At 25.4% G+C, this 25,223-nt stretch overlaps 1 protein-coding gene across 6 annotated transcripts in view; it reads left to right on the forward strand.

The window, feature by feature from the left end:
• The window catches only part of LOC129614605 (talin-2), a 94,987-nt gene extending 71,540 nt beyond the window's left edge, over positions 1–23,447 (forward strand). For 2 of the 6 annotated variants that reach the window (XM_055529312.1, XM_055529313.1), the window contains 17 exons: positions 1,223–1,388; positions 1,595–1,993; positions 2,492–2,683; positions 3,548–3,626; positions 3,699–4,202; positions 4,303–4,391; positions 5,087–5,175; positions 5,976–6,092; positions 6,147–8,940; positions 8,999–10,780; positions 10,844–11,034; positions 14,572–14,688; positions 14,764–15,279; positions 16,670–17,371; positions 19,155–20,071; positions 21,154–21,183; positions 21,824–23,445. In XM_055529312.1, coding sequence (XP_055385287.1) covers positions 1,253–1,388; positions 1,595–1,993; positions 2,492–2,683; positions 3,548–3,626; positions 3,699–4,202; positions 4,303–4,391; positions 5,087–5,175; positions 5,976–6,092; positions 6,147–8,940; positions 8,999–10,780; positions 10,844–11,034; positions 14,572–14,688; positions 14,764–15,279; positions 16,670–17,371; positions 19,155–20,071; positions 21,154–21,183; positions 21,824–22,061 — 8,892 coding nt within the window. In that variant the 5' untranslated portion in view covers positions 1,223–1,252 and the 3' untranslated portion in view covers positions 22,062–23,445. Of the gene's footprint in view, positions 1–1,222; positions 1,389–1,594; positions 1,994–2,491; positions 2,684–3,547; positions 3,627–3,698; positions 4,203–4,302; positions 4,392–5,086; positions 5,176–5,975; positions 6,093–6,146; positions 8,941–8,998; positions 10,781–10,843; positions 11,035–14,571; positions 14,689–14,763; positions 15,280–16,669; positions 17,372–18,381; positions 18,591–19,154; positions 20,072–21,153; positions 21,184–21,823 lie in introns of those variants that run through there. The other 4 variants (XM_055529315.1, XM_055529314.1, XM_055529316.1 and 1 more) reach the window with 4 other exon arrangements.
• Positions 23,448–25,223: the final 1,776 nt, after the last annotated feature.

Consider the following 25,223-nt stretch of genomic DNA (forward strand, 5'->3'; position numbering starts at 1 on the left):
AAATTTGTGAAAAAAGTGGCACCCCATAGGTACATGAATTTATTAAAAATAAAAAAAAAAAAAAACTATAATTCATGTTAAAAAAAAATGTTCTTGTTCTTGTTTTTTTTATTTTTTTTTTTGCTTCTGTAGTAAAAAATTGGGACACGATTGTTTTTTATTGATTTGACCTGGTTCTTTAAAGTGTTCAATTCATTCTTAATTATAGGGTAAATACTTATGTATATGCCAATAATATTCAATTTCAAAATGTTTTTCTTAATTTTTTGGACAATTTATCCGCTTGTGTGTAGAATGTATCTACGTATATGTACGTACGTCCATACATAAATGAAATTTTTGTCAATAATTATTTCGATTTATGTCAAATATTCTACTTTTTTTTTCTCAATATTTTATAGTAAATTAATTTACTTTGTTTTTATTTTTTTCAAAATTTAATTGACATAATTTTTGGGAATCATATACGTAAATCTATAATGTTATTGTGACATCGATATGAAAGGGCCAATTTTTGTTCAAATCAATTTATTAAAAATCGATTGTCATAATATTTTTATTTTTTAAAATTTTAAATTTAAATTGTAATTAATTGTTAAACAAATGAAAAATATTAGGTTGATATTTCATTAAATTCATTATAACGATTATATTAGGAAAGTATTACAAAATCTTTATAAATTGGGATAATTTAGAATCAACGATCATATTGAGAAAATGATGATGAAAAATTGAATTATTTTTTGCTTTTTAATTTAAGTTGTGTAACTTTTTGATAATATTGATGGAAAATGGTGATATGATTTTCAAAATTCTCTATATCATCTTATAAGGACGCTTGTGTAAAGCTTTTAGTTAGCAAACCTAGAAAAATTTTAATTTGACTCTTAGGAGAAGTTCATTTTATGCTATTCGACTTGTTAGAAAAGTTTGTCAATTAATTTCTTAGATATGGTAAAAAATGTAAAATTGACTCCTAATTCGGTTTCCGAGTACTGATATTGCTAAAAAAAATTATTAGTTGATTGTTTTGTTTAACACCTTGAACAATAAAATTTTAAGGAAATTTGGAAGCCCATATTAAAAGTAGTCCAATTCTTCCACAAGTTAAATGGATTTTCGAATTGTCTGATTAATTGTAAAACTTAAACAAAATTTTAACTTAAAAATAATTTTATTTTTATTAATTTTTAAATATATATTTTTTTTTATTTCATTCTAGTGCCTTTATTGTTCATTCTAAATAGCTGTAATGGCTACATTATCATTGCGAATCAGTTTAGAGGGTGGCCGTGTAACGAAAACCATCCAATTTAATTCACAAACGACAGTTTTTGATGCATGCAAAATAATACGTGATAAATTTGCTGAAGCTGTATCTGGAGCACGTTAGTATTTGCCTCATTTATAATAAAAAAAAAAATAAATTTTAAATTGTGTGTATAACAATATAAATTTTTTTAAAAAAATAAATCAAAGCATTTGTCAAATAAATTATAACATCACATTAACACAAAAAAATTTAAAATAGTTATATTTAAAAATTACCCATATAAAATAATGATTAAAAAAAAAAAAATTTATTGAATTTTAGCTAACGAATATGGATTATTTTTATCTGATGAAGAGAATCGTCAAGGTGTTTGGTTAGAATCTGGTCGTTCATTAGGATATTATATGTTGCATAATCAAGATACATTAGAATATCGTCGAAAATTACGTACATTACGTGTTCGTATGTTAGATGGTGCTGTTAAAACGATATTAGTTGATGATTCACAACCAGTTAATCAATTAATGGTTGTTATTTGTACAAAAATTGGTATTACAAATCATGAAGAATATGGTTTGGTACGTGAAGAAGTTGAACAACAAAATGAAAATTTACCCGATAATAAATTTGGTACATTAACATTACGTAAAAAAATTGCTGAAAAAGATCGTGATGCAAAAATGGAAAGTTTACGAAAAAAATTAAAAACTGATGATGAAAGTAAGTGCAGACTTCTTTTTATTTGTATATAAGCTGAAAGCAAAAAATAATACAAGCAAGTACATGTGTAAATTCTCACACAAAGAAATTAATTCAAGAAATTTTTAGAGTCTAATATTAGCAGAATCACATCGAACTCTTATATTGGAAGTTAAAGTCTTAAAATTTTGTATGGGACCTCACATGTAGTTATTTGTATTGTTTTAGTGCAGATTATGCACCATATTATGTGTATGATTTTAGCCTGCGAATATCTTCCCGTAATATCAATATTTCACATTTATCCCGTATTTCACATTGAGAAATGTGATGTTTGATTTGTGCTTGTTTCGTGTAACCAGTTTTAACAATACACATGTCAAGTGAATATTATTTGCTCAACCAAATTTTCCTTTATCCTTATATATTTTTTTAATAAATTTTTTCTTACATGCTCTACTACATCATTTTAATTCTTCTCCTTTTTGCTTTTGTATTTTTTTTTTTTTGTTATTTTAGTCAATTGGGTTGATATTGGTAAAACATTACGAGAACAAGGAATTGATGAATCAGAAACAGTTTTATTACGTCGTAAATTTTTCTTTTCGGATCAGAATATTGATTCTCGTGATCCAGTGCAATTGAATTTATTATATGTACAGGCACGTGATGCTATTTTAGATGGTACACATCCAGTAACACAAGATAAAGGTAAATATTTATTTTATTTTTTTTCAGTTTTTGTTTCTTATATATGAGAACAATATATGAGAATTTCACCTTTAAGTTTATATTTACATATTTGAATATAATACCCAGGCAGTTGATAGGATTGAGATTTATTTTGGATTTTTACTTTTTTCATGAATGTTTTTAATAAATTCATGTTCAATTGTAATGTTGAATAGTAGAGAAAAATACGTGTTATAATATTTTTAAAAATTAGAAAACTTTAATTCTGAACATTTTTGAATGTTTTTTGATATTATTTAAATTTACCAAAAATAGTTTTTTTTTTTAAAGAAAGGATTTTATTTACAATGAGATTTGTATGTCTGATCTCTGAAAAAAACGCACGTGCATAATAAACTTAGTTGTTACAGTAACTTATCGTTTGTTCAATTTTAAGGGCGCAATAAGAATAACTAAAATTTTAATTTAAAATTAAATTTTATAAGTTCCGAAAATAATTCGTTTCCTCAGATCAGAATCATCCTATTAAATTTTCGTATTTGTTTTGTTGTTAACGTGGAAGCTTAAGCTCTGTCGAAAATTTCTCTGCCTTTTAAAATTATATACGATTTCTAACCATAAAGAATGGAATTGAAAAATTTATAAGCTTAAAATCGTAAAGGAAACAAATTAAAAAAAAGAAATTAAATAGCTTTTCTGAAAAATTTTTAAAATCCGATTTGTTGAAATGTTAAACAAAGCTTTTCGATTATAATGTTTTAAATAAATAATTTACATTTTCAAAATTGCCTATTGAAATACGAAAGAGCGCCTGATATTTTATGTAATTTTTAAATTGTTTTGTATTTTGAAATTCATAACTAACCTTTGAATTTTTTTTAGCTTGTGAATTTGCTGGAATTCAAGTGCACATTCAATTTGGACCCCATAATGAAGCTAAACACAAGCCAGGATTTTTAGAGTAAATATTTTATTTGCTTATTCACATTTTTTTCATAATCATAACTTTTTTTTTTAAATTTTCTTTTTTAAGTCTTAAAGATTTTCTACCTCAATCCTATGTTCGTGTTAAAAATATTGAAAAGAAAATTTTTGGTGAACATAGAAAACATGTTGAATTATCTGAAATTGATGCAAAAGTTTTATATACAAAAACAGCTAGAGAATTACCAACATATGGTGTAACATTTTTCTTAGTTAAAGAAAAAATGACTGGTAAAAATAAATTAGTTCCACGTCTTTTGGGTGTTACTAAAGATTCTGTTTTACGTTTGGATGAGAAAACAAAAGAAATATTAAAAACCTGGCCATTAACAACAGTTAGAAGATGGGGTGCATCACCAAATACATTTACATTAGATTTTGGTGATTATGCAGATGCATATTATTCAGTTCAAACAACTGAAGCTGAACATATTGTTCAATTAATTGCTGGCTATATTGATATAATATTAAAGAAAAAGAAAGCAAAAGATCATTTTGGTATTGAAGGTGATGAAGGTTCAACAATGGTTGAAGAATCAGTAGCACCATCAAGGTAACTTATTTTAAAAAAAAATTACAGATTTGAATCTTTATAAATTTTGAAATTTAAATTAAAAAAAAATAAACTTTATTAAAATGTTGAATTTTTTTAGAGCAACTTTCTTTCAACATGAAACTAGTAAAATTGGTAAAATTAATACTGAATCTGTAGCTCATCCTGGAATTATGAGAGCTTATGATGGTAATTATTATAATAACATATTCTAAAAATTTTTAAATTATTATTAATATTATAATATTTACTACAACACATTATAATTAATAATTGCACAACATAATTAATCACATTTAAAAAAATTGTAAATATATTATGTTATTTATAAAGGTCTAAATTTACTTCATAATAAAAAATGACCATTTTAATTATTATTGAAAGCTTAATAGTTCGAAATGTCTATACAACAAAATATTTTAAAGAACGAAATAAAAATAAACTGCAATATAAGTATTCAAAAATTAATTAATTAGGCAAAATAATTATTTGCTTTATATCTAGGGTCTTATTTTCAAATTTATGCATATAAATACCTAGTAAATTTTATAACTCGAATTCAGATTTCAGCCATTAATTTAGTTTTTTGTCGAAAGAATTAATTTTCAAAATTAATTTTCATTATACTTACAATTAAATTAATAAAATTCTGCAAATTTGAAAATAAGAACAATTTAATTTTTTTATGTTTTGCCATTCGTTTTTATTTACCTCTCTAATTAATTCGTATTTTACTATTAATTTAATTTTTTATTTGGCATTATTTATTTTATACAAATTATATTTATTTTATACAATATTATTTCATTATTCTTCTTATTTTTGTTAATTTTTTTTTAAATAAATTTTTATTTTTAATTTTTGTTTTTTTGTTAATTTCGAAGGCGAAAAACCATTTACACAAAATGAAATGCAATCAGTACAATATGGCGCTATTGTTGGCACAGTTAATGTAGCCCATCAACCGCCAACGGTAAGATTTATTTTATTATTTATGAATTATTATTGTTAATATTTTGTTTTTTTTTTGTTTAATAATGAATTTGCTGTAAAATTGGCTTTTTTTTAGCTTTTTACTTTATTTCTAAAAAAAAATTTAATTTAATTTATATTTTTAATTTTCATTTTAAATTCAAATTTTAATAAAATCTTTCAATTAATTTTATTTTCATGCTGCGTTGTAACGGGCAAATAAATAAATAAATTAACAGTTCGTGTAGGTTTATAGATTTCTTTGTATAATATTTTAAGAATTAGTATTGTGTTTCTGTAAAAATTACCAAATTTTTCCCAAATATTGAAATATTTATAAAATCTTTTCAATTCCTTGATATTAAAATTAATTTTATTAAATACAATACACCTAAAAATAGAATGATAGTTGTTGAAAACTTAAATATGCTATGTACTTACTTAAAAATTACCAGAAATTATTATCCTTTTTAAATTTAATCATGCTATTAGTTTTCCATTATTTTTTAAATATTGAAAAATTTTCACAGAAGCATCATACTATATGTTAAAAGTACGTCGTGTTAATTGAGAAAAAAATTGGATGCTTTTTCAAAATTTCGAACTTTCAACTTACAAGATAATTTATTATCTATGATTACAACTTCATAATTACAACATTTGTTAAAACCGCTTCCAATTATGTAATTAAATTAGTTCAATTTACATCGAAAATTACAGATTAACTCAAACACATAAAACATAATTTTTTTTTTAAATTTTTATATCATAAAGTATTACATAAAGATATTTTATTTGTAGACTCAAGAAATTCGTATAAGCGAAGTTCATTTAAGTGAACCACAACGTGCCTTATTAGGTTATATATCAGCTGGACAGGAAGCTATTCAAAGAGCTGAAAGAGAACTTGAATCTAAGGTATTTTTGACTTTATTTTATTTGATTTTTACTTAATCAAAATTTGGTTTTTAGATTGAATTTCTTGAATTGGGTTCAGATCCTCATTCGATTGAATGGCGTGAAACAACATTGGAAACATCTAAACAAGCCGTTACAACTCATGTGGCTACAATGAATGCAGCAACTGCACAAATTGTTACAGCTGTAACTCCAGATGAAGTTGATACAGAAGCAATTGGATCAGCTGTAACGCAAATTACACAAACCATACCTGAAGTAACTAAAGAAGTGAAATTAATAGCATCTTTAATGGACGATGATAATAGCGGTGAAAAACTTTTAGACGCTACACGAAGACTTTGTAATGCATTTAGTGATTTGTTAAGAGCAGCTGAACCAGAAGGAAAAGATCAACGTCAGAACTTAATAAATGCTGCAAGTCGTGTTGGTGAAGCAACAACAATGGTATTGAGCACAATTGGGGAGGAGACGCCTGAAAGTCGTGATATGTATGATATGCTTTTAGCTTTAGCAAAAGCCGTCGCAAATGCAACTGCTGCATTAGTTTTAAGAGCCAAATCTATTGCAGCCAATTCAACAGATGAAGAAAGTAGAGATCGTGTAATTGGTGCAGCGGGTCAATGTGCTTTAGCTACAAGTCAATTAGTTGCTTGTACGAAGGTGGTTGCTCCAACAATACAAAATCCTGCTTGCAAAGAACAGTTAGAGGAAGCAGCTAGAGAAGTAGCTAATACTGTTCATCGTTTAGTTGATGTCTGCAATGAAGCAACCGTAGATGAACGTTTAAAAGGGGATTTGGTCGCTGCTGCTCGAGATGTATCTGAAAAATTGAAAGATCTTCTAAGTCACATTAAAAAACCGAACGCTACTGAAACATCAAATGTATTTTCCGAAGAAGTCGAAAGTGTAATTGTGGGTACAGAAATCTTGGCCTCTTCAACTGATCCTCAAGAAATGGTACGCCATGCGAAATCATTAGGTCAAGCCACTGCTCATCTTATACAAAGTATTAAAGGAGAAGCCGAATCACAAGATGATTCTGATTTGCAACGTCGTTTATTAGCTGCAGCAAAGCAGTTGGCAGATGCTACCGCAAAAATGGTTGAAGCAGCTAGATTATGTGGCAGCAGCCCACATGAAACAAAACATCAAGAAGCTTTGAGAAGAGCTGCAGAGGAATTGCGAGAGGTAACGACAACTGCTGTGAATACACCAGCCCTCAAAATAAAATTAATTAATCGACTAGAAAATTGTGCCAAGCAAGCAGCTTCAGCTGCCACACAGTGTATTTCCGCCGCTCAGAATGCTGCCCAACACAGTGAAGATCATCAAACTAAAGAAACATTATTACAAGATTGTAGAAATGCTGCCGATTCTATACCAAGGCTGGTTACAGGAGTCAAGTCTACTCTAATGAGACCTGAAGATGGAAACGCTCATTTGAATTTGATCGAAGCTGCGGAAATGTTTATCGAACCAGCGAGTCAAATGGCATCTTCTGCCCGCGCGTTGCAACCAACTGTGCAAGACATACCAGCTGCTCAGCAGCTATCAAAATCTGCTCTGCATCTAAGTCACACTATTCACGAATTAAATTTATCAGCACAACGAGCACGAGAGGTTTGTGGTGGACAGGAATTAGAATCCGCCCTAGAAGCTATAAAGAATTTAAGAACTGTTCTCAATGATACACGTGAAGCAGCAATTGAAGGAACATTAAGACCTTTGCCTGGTGAAACGGTCGAAAATACTGCACAGCAGCTAAGTAAGTCAGCAAAAAATGTTGGTATAGCTTTGAGTCAGTTAATATCAGCAGTTTCTCAAGGCCAAAGAATGTACGCAGGCGTAGCTGGAAGAGACACTGCTTTAGCCCTTGGTGATTTCACCAGAAGTGTTCATGGGGTTGCTGCTACTACTAAGAATCCCGTTATAATAGATGCTGCAGATGAAGTTATTGTTAATTCTGTACACTTACTTGAAGAAGCACAAAGAAATTTGCAAAACATTGGAAATATCGAAAATTTAAGTCGATCGGCTAGAGATGTATCTGCAGCACTTAATAAAACGGTTGATTGTATACCTGGTCAACGTGAAGTAGATGACGCTTTAAGAAATGTTAGTGAATTGAGTGAAATTTTATCTATGGGAGAATATCCAGAATCAAATAAAAGTTACAATCATTTGCAAAACGAGCTTAAATTAGCTGCCGAGAACCTTAATACTTCTGGACGAGAAATAGTTCAAGGATATGCAAGTCCTCAGTGGTTAGCAACTTCTAGTCAAGCTTTCAGTATAGCTTATAAAGACATGTTATCAGTTTCTATGGAAATGGCCGGGCAAGCTAAAGATGAAACATCAAGAACTACAATGCTTGAATGCTTACGAAATGTTTCGACACAATCGTGTAGTTTACTATCAACTGCTAAGTCAATTGCTGCTGATCCAGGGCAACCCAATTCCAAAAATTTATTGAATGCTGCTTCTAGAAGTGTAACAGACAGCATTAATAAACTAGTTGATTGTAGCGTATCATCAGCTCCAGGTCAAAAAGAATGCGATAACGCAATACGCAGTATAGAATCACTTCGGGTTATGTTGGATTACCCTCATGAACCTGTCAATGAACTAGGATATTTTGACTGTGTTGAAAACGCAAATGAGAAATCTAGGAATTTGGGTTACGCTATTTCCGAAATGATAAATAATGCAAAACAATCACAACATGTCGAATTTGGACATTCAGTAAATTCTGTATCAGACTCTATACATGGACTTATAGAATCTGCAGCTCAAGCTGCATATTTGATTGGAGTTTCACATCCAAGTAGTGTTTCTGGTAGACCAGGTAAAATTTTATTTAGTTTTAATCAAAATTAGTTTTAATAAATTTATAAATTGGTTAGGTATTATTGATCAAGCACAATTAACTAGAGCTTACCAAGGCACACGACAACATTGTGATATTGTCAGTAGTCCACAATCCACAAAACAACAAAAAATCGCAGCCTTAACTGTTATTGCCAAACACACCTCATACTTGTGTACTATCTGCAGGCAAGCAAGTATGAATACAACAAATCCGGTAGCGAAAAACGAATTTATTGTTGGAGCCAAACATGTAGCTAATGCAACATCTGATTTAGTCCAAGAAGTAAAAAGTTTGGAAGATGATTATTCCGTACCATCGAGATCAAAATTCGTTGAGCCTTTACTTGATGCTGTTAAGGCAGTAAGGCAATACGCATCTAGTCCGGAATTCATTTCTATACCTGCAAAAATATCGGCTGAAGGACGTAAAGCCCAAGAACCGGTGCTGTCAGCGGGAAGGGGAGTGCTTGATGGAGTTGTGGAAATGGTTAAAGCTGCAAAATCTTTGGCAGTTTCACCTAATGATCCACCAGTATGGCAACAATTAGCAATGCATAGCAAGCCGGTGTCAGAAAGTGTAAAACGGTTAGTGGACAATATTAAGGATAAAGCTCCAGGTCAAGCACAATGTGACCAAGTGTTACAAACTTTGGCAACTTGTACTCGGGAGTTGGACACAACTGCTTTAGCTGCAAGTTCTCAAGGTTTGGCACAGCGCAAAGATAACAATTTACAAGGTTTTATTGGTCAAACATTAAACGCTGCCGCTGAATTGCTTGATAAATTAGAACCTATAAGAATCGCTGGAAAACATAACGCAGAACAGTTGGGTCACGCTGTTGGTGAAATCTCTCGTTATGTAGTACCAATGACAAATGGGGCGATTGGTGCTTGCACTCATATTGTTCACACTAACCAACAAATAACGTTGATCAATCAAACGAAATCTGTTGTGGAAAGCGCTATTGAATTGGTGCAGTCTGCTAAAGAATCAGCTGGAAATCCAAAAGCTGTTAAAGCACATCCAATGTTGGATGATTCTATTCAAAATACAAGGGAAGCTATACAAGAATTAAATCAAACAGCTGAAAAGTTGTCAACGGAAAGTGGTGTAGTTACTGGTTTAATGGAACAAATATCAAGAATAGTTTCAAGATTAACTGATAAACGTCAATCACTTTTAAGTGCAAATGCAACTGACAGTTTTGTAGATTATCAGACCCGTATGGTACAAACCGCTAAAGAAATTGCACGCGTAGCTAATGAAATGAATGCTAAAGCACCCTATAATCCTCAACAGTTGCCACAATTAGCTGTAGATATGACACAACACTACACTCGCATAACCGAAGATTCAGTGGGAGCTGCAATGACCACGACTTCCCCAGACGTAGGAATGCGCATTCGACAATGTGTTATTGATTTAGGAAGATCTGTTATGAATATAATTCAATCAACAGCTGGTGTTCGACCTGATGATGCAACCAGTCAAGCTGATGTGGCTAGAAACGCAAGAGATGTATCAGAAAAAGTTGCACAAGTTCTTGTTGCATTACAAGCTGGCTCAAAAGGAACCCAAGCTTGCATAAATGCAGCGAATACTGTAGCGGGAATAATTGGAGATTTAGACACTACAATCATGTTTGCTTCAGCTGGTACTTTACATTCAGATGATAAAGGAACTTTTGCTGATCATAGGGAAAATATATTAAAAACAGCAAAAGCTTTAGTTGAAGATACAAAAGTTTTAGTGGCTGGCGCAGCAGGCACACAAGACCAATTGGCCAGTGCTGCACAAAATGCTGTTACTACAATATGTAAATTGAATTTATAATAGTTTTTTGTTTTATTCGATTTATAATAATTTTTTTTCCGCATAGTACAACTTTCGGATGCTGTAAAACGTGGAGCTTGTAGTTTGGGCTCTGAACAACCTGATTCACAAGTAATGGTTATTAATGCTGTTAAAGATGTTGCATCTGCATTAAGGGAATTGATTCATGCAACTAAAACTGCTTCTGGTAAACCTATAAATGATCCAGCTATGCAAGATCTAAAAGAAAGTGCTAGGGTATGTTTGCGTATTCTGCATAAAGTGTTTTTATATATTGATATAATTATATTTTGTATATTAATATAAAATATATTTTTATTTTTACATTAAATATTATAAGTAAATGTTCATTATCCACTATCCTATCAAATATCATCTCTTCATTAATATATATATTTCCATTAATAATTATTTTTAAACTTAAATAATATTAATTTTGAGTATTATTTTCTTTTAAACTGACATTAATTATTTTCAACCCTAAACTTATACAATGTGTAATAGAAATATTAGCTAAAAAATTCTTAAATGAAAAGCATTATGTTTCATGCTCAAAACTGGAGATTATCAAAATGTGAAATGTTATTTATTTAAAAATAATAAACAAATTCAAAGTGGTGAAACATTTATTAATTTCACATAAAAATTGAGCCATGCAAAGGAATCACTGTTTTAATTAAGCAATTTTTAAATTTTTATTTTTTGTTCTTACTTCATTTTTTTATGAAAATTAGTTCAGTTAAAATTTTTTATATAAGATAACAAATTTAAATTGAACGATTTATACAAACATTCATTTTAAATTTGTTAATATAAATACATAATAATTTTGTGTTTAATCTAATAAATTATTTGAATTTTAGCATTGTGCAATTAATGACTCCTTAATCTATTAATAATCCCTTTTGCATTTAAAAAATATATTTTTGTTCCAATAATTTTTTTTAAATCCAACTAGTTCTATTCTTAACATTAAGATATTAATCTTAATATTAAACGAGATATTAATCTAAAACAATCAGTCTATTATCATATACAGCATACATGACATCTATGCAGTAACACTCAAAATTACGATAATCAAATAGATATTACCCTGATAGTTTTACTTAAAATAGTAAATTAATTTTTATTTTATATTTTAGATTTATAATTTAAGTTCATAAAAAACTATAGAAAATGAATCATGAAACAAAATTGCTTTATGAATTCATAATGCACCATATTTTGTATAAAATAACTAACACAAAACAATAAATTTATAAATAATGTTAATAACACAATAGCTACAGTAGTTAATCATTTAATAATACAATAATCAATTTGTAAAATATATTTAATTGCACAAATTACTAAATCACTTACGATAAAATTATTTTCTCGATAATTAAATAAAATATGTTAACAATACGGCATTAAAGTAAATAGGGTTTAAAAAAGTGCCTTACTTAAACATTATGTCAAAGCTAAGTATATTCAAAAACTCTCCCACTTAATCATATTGATGGTCAATGTTTACAATATAATCACAACTTATTGTCATTTGTAAACAATATTAGGCTTATTAATTCATGTTTTTATTAAGAAATAATTCATGTTGTTATTGAGAATTATTTATTAAGAATTATAGATCTAAGTGTTTTATGTATTAAAATGTTTTAGCGCAAAGTTTATATTTCACATCTTTTAAATAATCAATTATTTAGCGATTATAAAATTGCCGTCACTAAAATTATTATTCATAATTTGAAAAAAGATAATTAATTTAAATTAAATTTTTTTTTATGTTTCCTGAAATCACAAAATTATTATTTAATTTAAAATTAGATTTCTTAATCCAATCTCTGTAAATTTTGTAAGTGTTTATGTTTCGTTGTTTTTTTTTATTATTTCCTAATTATTAATTATTAAATATTTATTGATTTTTTTTTTAAAAAAACATACAAAAATGGACAGTAATGTTAAACTGTGTAATTGGTTCTTACTTGAAACCGGTTCTTGATAAATATAATAAGCATGATATGTAATATAATAACCTTATTTTGTGAAGTGTATACAGAGAAAAATAAATTAATTTTTTAATGCACTTTAATATTTTCATCAACTTTTAACGCAAGTAACAAAATTTATAATTTATTTTAAATTTTTTTAATTAAACTTTCCCTAATAAAAACCACCAGTCTATTTTAATTTATATTAATTTTTTAATAATAAATTTTATTAAATAATAAAATTCAAGAATAATAATAGAAAAAAATAGACAATTTTCTTAAAAAATAACTATGTCAATTTTTCTCTTTTTTTTTTTTTTTCTTGGACAGATACTTAACGATTTATGTTCTTCAGAACTTGGCATTAAAAAATAATACATGCTTCATTTCATAGCATATTTAATAACTATCATACACACACATATAATTTTTATATATTTATCATTAATATAATAATTTTTAAAATTTATGATTGAATATTCATGCAAAAAAAAAAAATTAATTTAAGTTACATAATCAAAATCATATTTTCATATTAACAACATTAAAATCATAAGTGAGAATTATTAAGAATAAAATTACTTTGAAATCATAAATTAATTTTAAGTTATTGTTTGTTGTAAGGAAGAATAGTAGATCAAATAATTTTTAAACAACGAAACAATAAACATTTCGCATTAGTTTTCTTTTCAACTAAATAATGTTTATTTATTTAATTATTACGAATATTTTTGGATTATTTTGCATTATTTTAAATGTGTTATTCAAATTAAAATTTTAATTATTGCTTAAACCAGAAATGCATTATCAAGTACAATTTGTATATTTATATAATATAAGAAAAAGAGTTTTGCACATGAATTGTAAAATAACCAAAATTCCATTTCTTTTTAATTATTTATCTCTTGAAAATCGTTTGTTCCCAGTGTTAGTTTAATTTAAGGGCACGAAATTTTTTACTCATAAGTATTCAATGCTAATATTGTTAAAAAGGAAATTTCTTAGCACAAAAACCAGTTTGCTTTTATTTTTAAAATTTAAATTTATAATATCTCCTATCGCATAGTTTCAATTTAAGTAGAATTTTTCCTTGTACCATATTAAAAATATTTATTGACCGCTTATTAAAACTTAAAATCAACTTTTTTTTTCTATATACTTTTCAACATTCTTAATACTTATTTTATTTTTTAATTTTGTTAAAATATATTAAAATAAACATAATTTATTTCGTAAATTGAATTTTCCAAAAAGGTTCTGATAAATTTGATCTACTCTTTTTCCAATAATTGCATATTTGAATTTAAAATGATAGAATGTTTATTATAATAAAAAATGGTTTAACAAATCGAATTGAATCCAATTTACTAATCTAATTTTAGAACATAATGCTTAAATTCTCAAATTTTTAGCTAAGAATATTATTTTAATTTGATCATATAAAACTACACCTAATTTAATATATTAAAATCAAAATCATCATATTCATTTTATATAATGTATTTTTGAATCAGAAAAAAAAATTATTATTGAGAACATTAAAATTTGAAAAAAAATTATGTCAAAATATACATAATATAAATTTATAAACATATACATTTATAAGTACGTTTAAAATTACTATTTACCATCTCATGTTCACAAAACTAATATTTTGCAATGCTATGCTACAGCAAAATGAATTGAAAAATTTCCATTTACTCGAAATATTCATTGTTAAGTAAAATAAATACCTTAATGTTGTAAATATTTTACTAAATTTTAAATATTTAATTTAAATTAGGTTATGGTCCTAAATGTTTCATCATTATTAAAAACTGTTAAAGCGGTTGAAGATGAACATACAAGAGGAACACGAGCTATGGAAGCAACCGTTGAAGCAATTTCACAAGAAATAAGAGTAATAAAAAAATATAAACTCAATAACTTTTTTTTTTGAGAAATTGTATATTTAATTCTTTGTTATTTATTTTAGACAATGAATTCACCACCGCCATCAAACTTAACACCAGCCACACCAGAAGATTTGATTCGCGTTTCAAAAAATGTTACAACAGCCACAGCCAAAGCAGTTGCTGCTGGTACATCAAATTTACAAGCTGATATTGTAGCAGCAGCAAATATTGGACGTCGTGCTATTTCTGAAATGCTACTTGTTTGTAGACAAGTTGCCTGGACATGTGCTGAAACAGAGGAATTAAGGCAACGTACCCTTGAAGCAGGCGCTGCAGTTGGTGAATCCTATCATTATTTATTAGTTGGAATACTGAAAAATTGTTCAGCTGATGATAGAATGCATTATTCACGTCGTGTTGCGAAATGTGTTACTGATTTATGTGCAATGGCTAAATTATTAAAAGGTTCCGATTGGATTGATCCGGAAGATCCAACAGTAATTGCTGAAAATGAGTTATTGGGTGCTGCAGCATCAATAGATGCAGCTGCTAAGAAGTTAGCTAGTTTAAGGCCAAGAAGACAACCTGATGTTAAGGTAGGGAGAATTGTTATTTTTATTATTTTTAATGTGTTTTAAATTATATCATAGATATAAAAATTTCTTTGTTATTTTTTTTTTTAACATAAAATAATATCTAAAATAAAACTTATATTATATAGGTGCATTTATATAAAATATGCGCGTATAATAATTATTTGTATTAATAACATTTATCTCTAATGATTACAAATTATAATTACTTATTTAAGCATTCAAAACTAACATTTTATTAAATTAATAATCTCTCATAATTGCATCCCAAAATAACAATTTTTATATTATACAATTAATCTGAACGTCTTGTTTTTTTTTGTATCGCATTCACAACATTTTTATGTTTTTCGAGTTGAAAAACCTCGATTTTAAATTTTTAAAAGTTTTTAATTGCAGTTCTTTTGTTGTAATTTTAGAAATTTTGTGAAATTATTTTTATTTAAGTAAATTTATGGCAATTTTAATTATATCGTCGAAAAAATTGTAACAGTCACGACACTAACAAATTCTTAAACACTATGCATTCCGCTAAATATAAATTAAAATACATACATTTTAAAATTCGCTTCATACTAAAATTTTAATAAATTAATATATTTAAATTGTCTCTTGTGCCACCTCATATACCTCACATTACAAGAAAACATGCATTTTTTTTTTTTCATGAAAGATTGCATCAAAAAAAAAAATTTGGATGTTCCTTGTACGTGCTTGCATGTTTAAATTTCAATCCTAGCATTATTTCAGCTGCAACTTAGTTCGGTAATGGAAACTTCAAAAACTTTTAAATATTATTTATTATCAAATTTGGCATTCTATTAAAAAATATGTCATTACTGATAGTTAAAATTTTACACCCCCTTTTTACAACAAGTAAAACACATACAAAAGTCGAAAGACAATTTTAAATAGAGTAGAATTATATCTATGAATGCTTATTAATTTAATACACGTATATATAAATACATGTACATATTATGTATGTGTATATATAAATATATTTTTTATAAATTATTAAAATATTTTGCAATTACTCGCATTAACAGTAAAATTCTTTATTTAATTAAAAAAAACATATACAAAAATTTTTCATATTTTTCTTTATGGTGATGGTATGTACTTTTCTTGCTTTCTATGGGAATTACGGTAAGATATGTTTGATATTCTTGGTTGTAATTTAAATTTCTATTCGACCAGGAATCAAACATATTATTATTGTGATTTAGCCATTTTTCTTCTAACACATTAACTTTATTTATTAAGTAAGGTATTAAAAAATTCATAAAATTAATTAAAAATTAACACAAATCTTTTCCTATAAGATTTTTTTTATAGAAAAAAATATAGTGTTAAGCGATTATTTCACTTAATTTTATATTTAATATTTTAGATGCCTGATGAAAATATGAATTTTGATGAAATGATTCTTGAAGCTGCTAAAAGTATAATGGCGGCTTCTGCAGCATTAGTTAGAGCAGCAAATGCAGCACAACGTGAATTAATAGATCAAGGAAAAGTAGCTCGCCGTCCTTTACATTCTTCAGATGATGGACAATGGTCAGAAGGTTTAATATCGGCAGCAAGATTAGTTGCTGCAGCCACACATAGTCTCGTTGAAGCCGCTCAAAATTTAGTACGCGGTGTTGGAACCGAAGAAAAATTGATTTCAACAGCAAAACAAGTTGCTGCATCAACAGCACAATTATTAATTGCATGCAAAGTTAAATCAAATCCAAATTCAGAAACTGGTCGTCGTTTACAGTCAGCTGGTAATTCTGTTATTAAGGCAACGGATAATTTAGTAAATGCAGCCCAACAAGCATTAGATGCCGAAGATGAGCATGTCTTAAAAATAAATACAAGTATGGTTGATCGTATGCGACAAGAAATTGATGCACGCTCTGAAGTCTACAAAATGGAGAAAAAATTAGCAGAAGCTAGAGATAAATTAGTTCAAATACGTCATGCTACTGCAAGACAAAATAATCCTAGCGGTTTTGGCACTTTCAATGAGTCAACTGATAGTACCGATGAATATCATCAATATCATGGTAGCGGAGGTTACTCTTCACCAACCCATTATCAAACCAATGTATGTAAATGAACAAAAAAAAACAAAAATTATTTGTTTTTATATCTGATTATATATTTTTTTATTAATTATTTAGATTTTTAATAATCTTAATATTAAAGTAATGATATTTTTATTAATGTTAGTAATATTGTTAGAAATTTATGTACTCCAATAAGTGTATAAAATTTAAAAATTAAAATTTAGTGTGTGTATATTAAAAAACAAAACAAAAAAAAACTTTGAGTAAAAAATTAAAATCGTTCAACAAAACGAAAACAATAAATACAGGTAGAACATAAATTTTGTACATTACTTCGCAACTAATTCATTATAATTAAATACTGATTAAAATTAAGTTCTAATTTTACTAGAAAGGCGGAAAAAACTAATTTTATAAATTGAAAATTATTAATATTGATTGGAAAAGTTTTCATTATTTTTAAAAACGCTAAACTAATATGAATATTTTTAGGACTAAAATTTCAAAACATACATACCATATATTTAATAACTAAAAACCAAATGATTTAAAATGATAGAAAGAACATTTATTGCTTCTGAATCTTTGAAATAATTTGTTTAAATTGCTTTTATACTGATTTTCCTATATCTTATAGAGTTACAAATAAAAGGAAAATTTTTCAAAAATTAAATATGTTAAAGCTGATTCAGTTGTAAATTTTTAGATAAAGATGAAATGTTGTAGAGATAGGCAATAAACATAATTTTGGATAATTTTATCGAACAATACTATTAATCGAACGATTAAGTGGGGTAGCGTAACTTTACAAATTATAACGATTATATCAAATACTTAAATTATCATTCATTCTTAGCTAGATTTTGTATTTAACATGGAAAAATAAAAAAAAACTAGGGAAGCAATATTTCGCGAAATTTAGGAATTTTTTTTTTTAATACATTATTAATACATTATTAATTGTTATTTGATTTTTTGAGCTTCCACCTAAATAAATTTAAAATATTTGCGAATTAACATTGATAAAAAAACAATGAACAAATTACAGGTAAAACATGCTATTGAAAAGAAAACACCCGCTGGAAAAACACAAACGGAAGTTGTGTACAAATCCTTAAGATTTTCTAGATATACAAGATATCGAAAATGAAAAAAAGTTGTTTCAGACTTTTATATTAAAAATTTGATAAGCAAAAGAATAAACAATGAAAATGAAGATTTTTCATGAATTTTTATATTGCACTAAGATATTTTTAATGTTTCTTTTCACTTACATTTATGAAAACGATAACATTAATAATTTCCTTTAAAAAGTACAAATGTAATAATGCAATTTTTATTATTTTTTTTAATTATATTCACCACCTTCAAATATCTTCAATTATTTCGTTTTTATACACCTTATAATTTTTTAAAAATTTTAAAATAACAAAAAGTTTTAAGGTGTGGTTTTCTCAAAACAAAAAAAAAGTCACTTTAATTTCACAAAATAAAGCCACTCTCAAGTTATGAATAATCAAAAAAAAAATATTATTATAAAAAGCTTAATAAATAAGCTAATAGTAAGTTATTTTTTTTTTTAATTAATTATAAATTAATAGTCAATTTAAAAATAATTAAAGCACTTAGAAATACTTACAAATTAACTTAGGTACAAATAGGAAACAACTGAATTTAATTTTCAATCAATTGTTTTAGGTTTAATTGTTAGAAAGCATAGCAATTTAAAGATAAAATTGTAATTTTATTAACAATTATGAACCATAAAGTAATTTTTTTTCTAACCAAAATACTAATCAAATATTAATCCAAATTTAACAGTCATTAAATCGATCTGGTTTTAATGTTTCACCGTCACTGGGCTATCAACAACAACAACAACAACAACAACAACAACATCAGTACTACCAAACATTACCTACTAACTATCAGCAACAACAGCATAACTATCCTTACCATCACGAAACATCCTCTAACCAAATATATCAATCCTCATTTCAAAAAACTTCAACACCCCCTCCCCCAATTCCTCCACCACCACAACATTTCCATCATCCAGATTTAATAAATGATAATTTACCTCCTCCACCACCTCCACCGCCTTTATCTACAGCATATAACCAAAGAGAGCAAATATCTTCATTAAATACAACAACATTTAGACCAAATCCCACATTAACTGCAAACGCTATACCACGACCATATCCTGGTAGTCCAAATGTTGTTCTAACCCCAACAAGTCCTTTTGGTGTAGGAATAAATAACCAAACGTTATTAACGACAACAACAACTAATTATGGAAATATCACACCAACTGGTAATAATACTACTGTTAATACAACTGTAACTACTACTAGTGCTAATGGTGGTGTGTCACCATTAAGTCCATTATCAAAAATAACTAATCAAAATAATTTTGAAACTTCACATACATCGTCTTCGACAATCAATAAAATTCAAAAATCATCAACTGATGAACAACAATCAAAATTAAACGATCAACAAAAACATCAACAATATGAAACATTTGAACAAAAAATGTTAAAACAACAACAACAACAACAACAAAAATCTGATTCTTCAACATCAACAAAAACAACAAAGATATCAAAAAATATTGAAGCAACAGTGAAAGATTTACATGATAAAACATTCGGACAAGGTGGTGTTATACAAATAACTGGTGGATTCAAACCTTCAGGCACAGGACCACAAAATTATGAGGGCTACACATCTAGGTGAGTTCTTATAAATTTTTGCTAGAATTATTTTGTATTTAGTTCGTTTGCAGTTTAAGATGATTTTCATATTTAATATTTTATTCATAATTATTTATATTAGAAATATATAAATTATTTTCGAAAAACATAATAATTATGAATTTACATTTGTTTTGTCTTACTTAAAAATTCTTTATCTTTAGCTAACATTGTTTTGTACTAAATTATACACAAAATTTTATTCATTGACTGTAACATATTTTTTCAATTACCTTATCTGTGTGTGGGTGAATTTTTTACTATTTTAATAAATATTTCCGTAAAATAAGTGCTATATAAATACATACAGCATGTCTTCCAAAAATTATTTCGATTCTTAAAATAAATTTTTTTTTAAAGAAGTTTCTTAACTCCCGTTCTCAAAATATTGTGTGGTTTTTTTCAATTAAATTGGAAAACATCTTAAGCACTTGCATTGAAAATAATATCGCAGAAAAAATAATATTGCTTAAAGATTTCAAAATAATTTGTTTAAACTTGGATTACTTTAGTTAAGATTTAATATTTCTGTAATTGTTAATCGTAATCCTTGGAGTAAATATAAATGTAAATATAGAATAAAAGTAGTTATGAATTAAAAAAGTTTTTGAACATTTCGATTTCAATTATTTTAAATTTAGCTTGTTTTCAAGTGTGATTACCTAAAATTTTCAAAAATATAATACTTTAAATTCTTTAAAAGTAGTTTTATACAAGAAAAAAAGATTGTGCCTTAAATTGACATAATAACACGCTTACATTTAACAACATTACATAATTCAATTCCAAGTATATAAAAATATTTCTACTATATTTTATTCTATTAAAATTTTTTTCTCATTCATTATTACTCTTTTTTCATCATCTAAATTATTCGTACTTCTAAATTGTCCGATTTGATCACTGCAGCTATAAAAACTATTTTTAATCATATAAAAAGCTTGATGTTGAATTGTGAAATTTGTTATAAAATTAAACGTTTGTGCGTTTTCTATTTTGATTAAACATCGATAAAAATTTTGATTAAAAACAAAAACAAATTATTTTCAAATAAATTGCAGTCAAGATGCCCCAGAAGTCACTAATGAAGTGTAAGTTCAATCACAATTCATAAAAAGAGCACAACAATATATTAATAACAACATTCCAGTGAATATTTAGATACAAACTGTAGTTTACCAAATATCAATATTCTTGATCATAAATTAGCAATACTTTTATGTTGAATACTTATTGGACAGACAAGTTTCTGTAAAATTTATCGAAATCGCTTAAAATTTTTAGTGATAAAATATTGAAAAACATAGTGTACTTAATGTAAAATTGTATTTAATTTAAATGTTAAATTGTAATAACTGATTCCAGTAAAAATTTGGTATTAAAATAAATGTTAATATATGATCAAGAAATAATAATTATACATTTGTGGTTTAGAAGAATATTATTTAAATGTTAATGTTGAAAACATTTTAAATTTAATACACAATTTTTTTAGGTAAATTATTTATTTAGTTTATATTTTATTTTGTAAGAGCGTAGTTCATTTGATTAATTCAAAAAATTTAAAATCTTAAATAAAATAAGATCTTTATAAAAAAAAATACGATAAAAACCTTATTTTTAAATAAAAATTTGATTAATTTTTTTTTATCTACAACCTTCTATGAATATAATTCTAATTAATTTTCTTAATTTTTCATTTATATTTTCCGTTTTATTAAAAATAAATAGATATGAAACCCGGTCTTATGAATCATCTAGTGAAATAAAACCATTAGAATCGAATTTTTCACAATTAACAATACGCACAGATAACAATGGCCGTTTAAATTTAGAAGAAGAAGGTTCACAACGTCTTTCATCGATGACACAACGAGTATTAGAACGAAAAATTTTAACAACAACTACAGAATCCCGAACGGAAACAAAAAGTCAAAAACATAGTTTCCGTTTAGAAAAGCCAACATAATAAATTTTAATATTAATAAAAATAAACATATATAATATTTTAATTAAAATAATTAACATTTAACAAGGAGAAAAAATTAAATACTTTTTTTTTATGTACATATACTGATATTTTTATTAAAAAATTAATTAATGATAATAAAAAAAAAATTAAAAATTAATAAAATTGTAATTGTATTTTGACATATTTTTCTTTCAGATTGATTATTTTCATGTGTAAAATATTTGCATTGTATTTAAAAAAAAATATATATATATAACAAAATTATTAATAAAATGTGTATATTGTATTAGAAAAATATGGCAAAATTAAAAAAAAAAATTAACTAAAAATAAAAAAAAATAGATAATTAATCAGATCTATGTTGCAGTTACTAAATAATATTAAATTTTTCCTGAACAAATTTAGCATTTAAAAGTTGATTTTACACAACTTATACTTAGAAAATAGAACAAGTTTTATAACATTCTGTTACAAGTTATACCTAAAAATAATATTTGACAATTTTAGTATCGAATATTAGAGTCCAATTAAGCATTTGAAATTGTACATAAGTCATTTGAACTCTAAAATCTATATACCTTTTAAAATTAAACAAGGACTTACTACAGTACAATATCAAATATAAACATTTATATTTTAAATATTTTTTTGTATAATTATGCAATTTAGTTTTATATCTTGTAACAAAACTGCGGTAATATTTATCTTTTTATGACTTAAAAAAACTATTGACTATATTTAAATTCAAAAATATAAGATCTAATTAATACACTGATTAAACATAGAGCTGAATAATATCTTTCGAAATTGCTGCCAATATTTAAGAAACAAATAAATAAAAGCCTTAAAAATAAAAATAAAAAATACATTCTAGTTAAGTACATTGTAGAATTTAATATAGATGTTTTAAAATAATATGCTTATAAAAAAATACATAGATAAATATGTATAATTTATGTATATATATATACATAATAAAATTATTTTCCGAACTAAAATAAACACATTTTATGACGCACAGAGAATGTAATAAAATTTTAAGAGAAACTAATATTATAAATTATAATTTTAATAAAAAATCATTTTGCCATAAACCAATAAAAGGGTTTTTTTTATTCGTAAATATTAAAAATATATGTAATATATAAATATATTTAAATATGTATTATATATCATATATAATTAATTATAATATGTAAAGTATGCATAAAAATAATATTATACTTGTGCCAGAATATTAATTTTTATTTTAAAAATGTGTGAACTAAATATTACTATTATTAAATTTAGAATATGAAAAAAACAAATTAAGTAAATTTTAATAAGTTGTTAACGTTTGACTTTTTTCCCATTTACAAATAAATAATAATTAAAAAGGATTCAATGATTCTATTAGAAATTTAACAGTCTAAGGTGAATTATTAATTAAATTTTCAAATTAAAAGATATATATATATATATATATATATATATATATATATATTTAAAATGAATTGGATTGAGTATAGCAATTATTTTTATTTATATTTGGGAGAACCTCAAAAAGTCATACAGACTTTACAAATAAAATTTACTTCAAAATATTTTTCTTCATTGCTATATTTATATTAAGAATATATAATTACTAATATTATATAAGAAAGCTAAGCAAATCATACAATAAGTGCACTTTTGAGAATTAAAATTTATTATTACATATTTCATTATACATTAACATTTACTTACATATATACATCCAAAATGAAATTTTAATTATGATATTTATTCCTACAGTTTAAATTAATTATCATTGGTCTTGCGCTTCTTTTGTTAAAACTATTATTAAACTAAACATTAATTTTGTTTTTTGAAAAAATAACTTATAATTCAATGCTTATTAAGTAATTGTCCAATAACTTTCAATATTTCAATTAAATCAATAATAAACAAAAGAATAATGTGCAGTAAAATTCAATATCGTCTTATAGTCCAGTAAAATGCAATTTAATTTCCAGTATAATTTAATTTAATTTCTATAGAACAATAATTCATATGTAAGTAAACCATAATAATATTCATTCAATCGAGTTCATTACCATTTAAATTAAAGTAAAATCTTTAGAGTCGTCCAGTACCTTTAAAATTTTAGGAAATTTCATAAAATACAAAACGTGAACCTGTGAAAAAATTTTTAAAATGAAAATATAGCAAATTTTAATAATACTAATAATAATAATAAAAAAAAAAATTAAATATAGTTTCAAAATTTCTGCTTTTAAATGAAATCCTTATAAATTTATACGCAAAAGTGCTTTTATATTGTAAATGATGTGTCAAAAAACAAAAAAATTATATAAAAATAATTAATTAACACTAACAAAACAAAAAGTTAAATAAATCTGTATACTTAATAATTTTATGAAATTTGACAAAAAAGTAGGAAAAAGTAGAAAATTTATAAAATTTCTTTTCTGGATTTTATAAAACACCTGAACTTTTATAAATTCAATTAAGTATTGCAGCCATTAATTAACTTTTCTTGTTTTAATAATAATTATTGCGTTTTATAAAATAATATTAGTAGTTAAAAGTAAATTTACATTTATAATGAAAAATGTGCCTAAATGTTTGTGTAATATTGAAAATATACCAAAAAAAAAAATTTAATTTCATCTATATAATATATATACATATATTTTAAATTTCTTCTACAAAATTTTAAATAAAAATTGAAAACGTGAAACTTTCCAAATCAAATATCTTTTAAAATAAAATAATGGTTACACTTTTTTTTAAATTGAAGCATGTATATACATAAATATAATTTTCAAATAATTTGTTTTATTAAAGTCTCTTATAATACAAGTATAATTTTCTTTTTTTTTTCTTTTTCAAATATACAACAAAATTTATGTAAATTTAAATATAAATAATAAATAAATATTAATTTTAAATTGTATAAAAATTTATTGAATTTTTTTTCAACGCGAAATATTTTATTTCAAAGTAAGTAAATTATTTATAAAATAATTATTAATATTTTTGTTTTTATTTAGATGTTATACCAAGCTATGCATTATACTTACGTATATTTTTTTTGGTGTTGAAAAATAAAAAATATTCCAATTGAAATTTTTATTTTTTTCTCAATAACTCAAATAAAATTAACTACTTACTTAT

The sequence above is a fragment of the Condylostylus longicornis genome, unplaced genomic scaffold, assembly GCF_029603195.1.
Source record: "Condylostylus longicornis isolate FDR11 unplaced genomic scaffold, ASM2960319v2 ptg000113l, whole genome shotgun sequence".
In the NCBI taxonomy this organism is placed as follows: Eukaryota; Metazoa; Arthropoda; class Insecta; order Diptera; family Dolichopodidae; genus Condylostylus; species Condylostylus longicornis.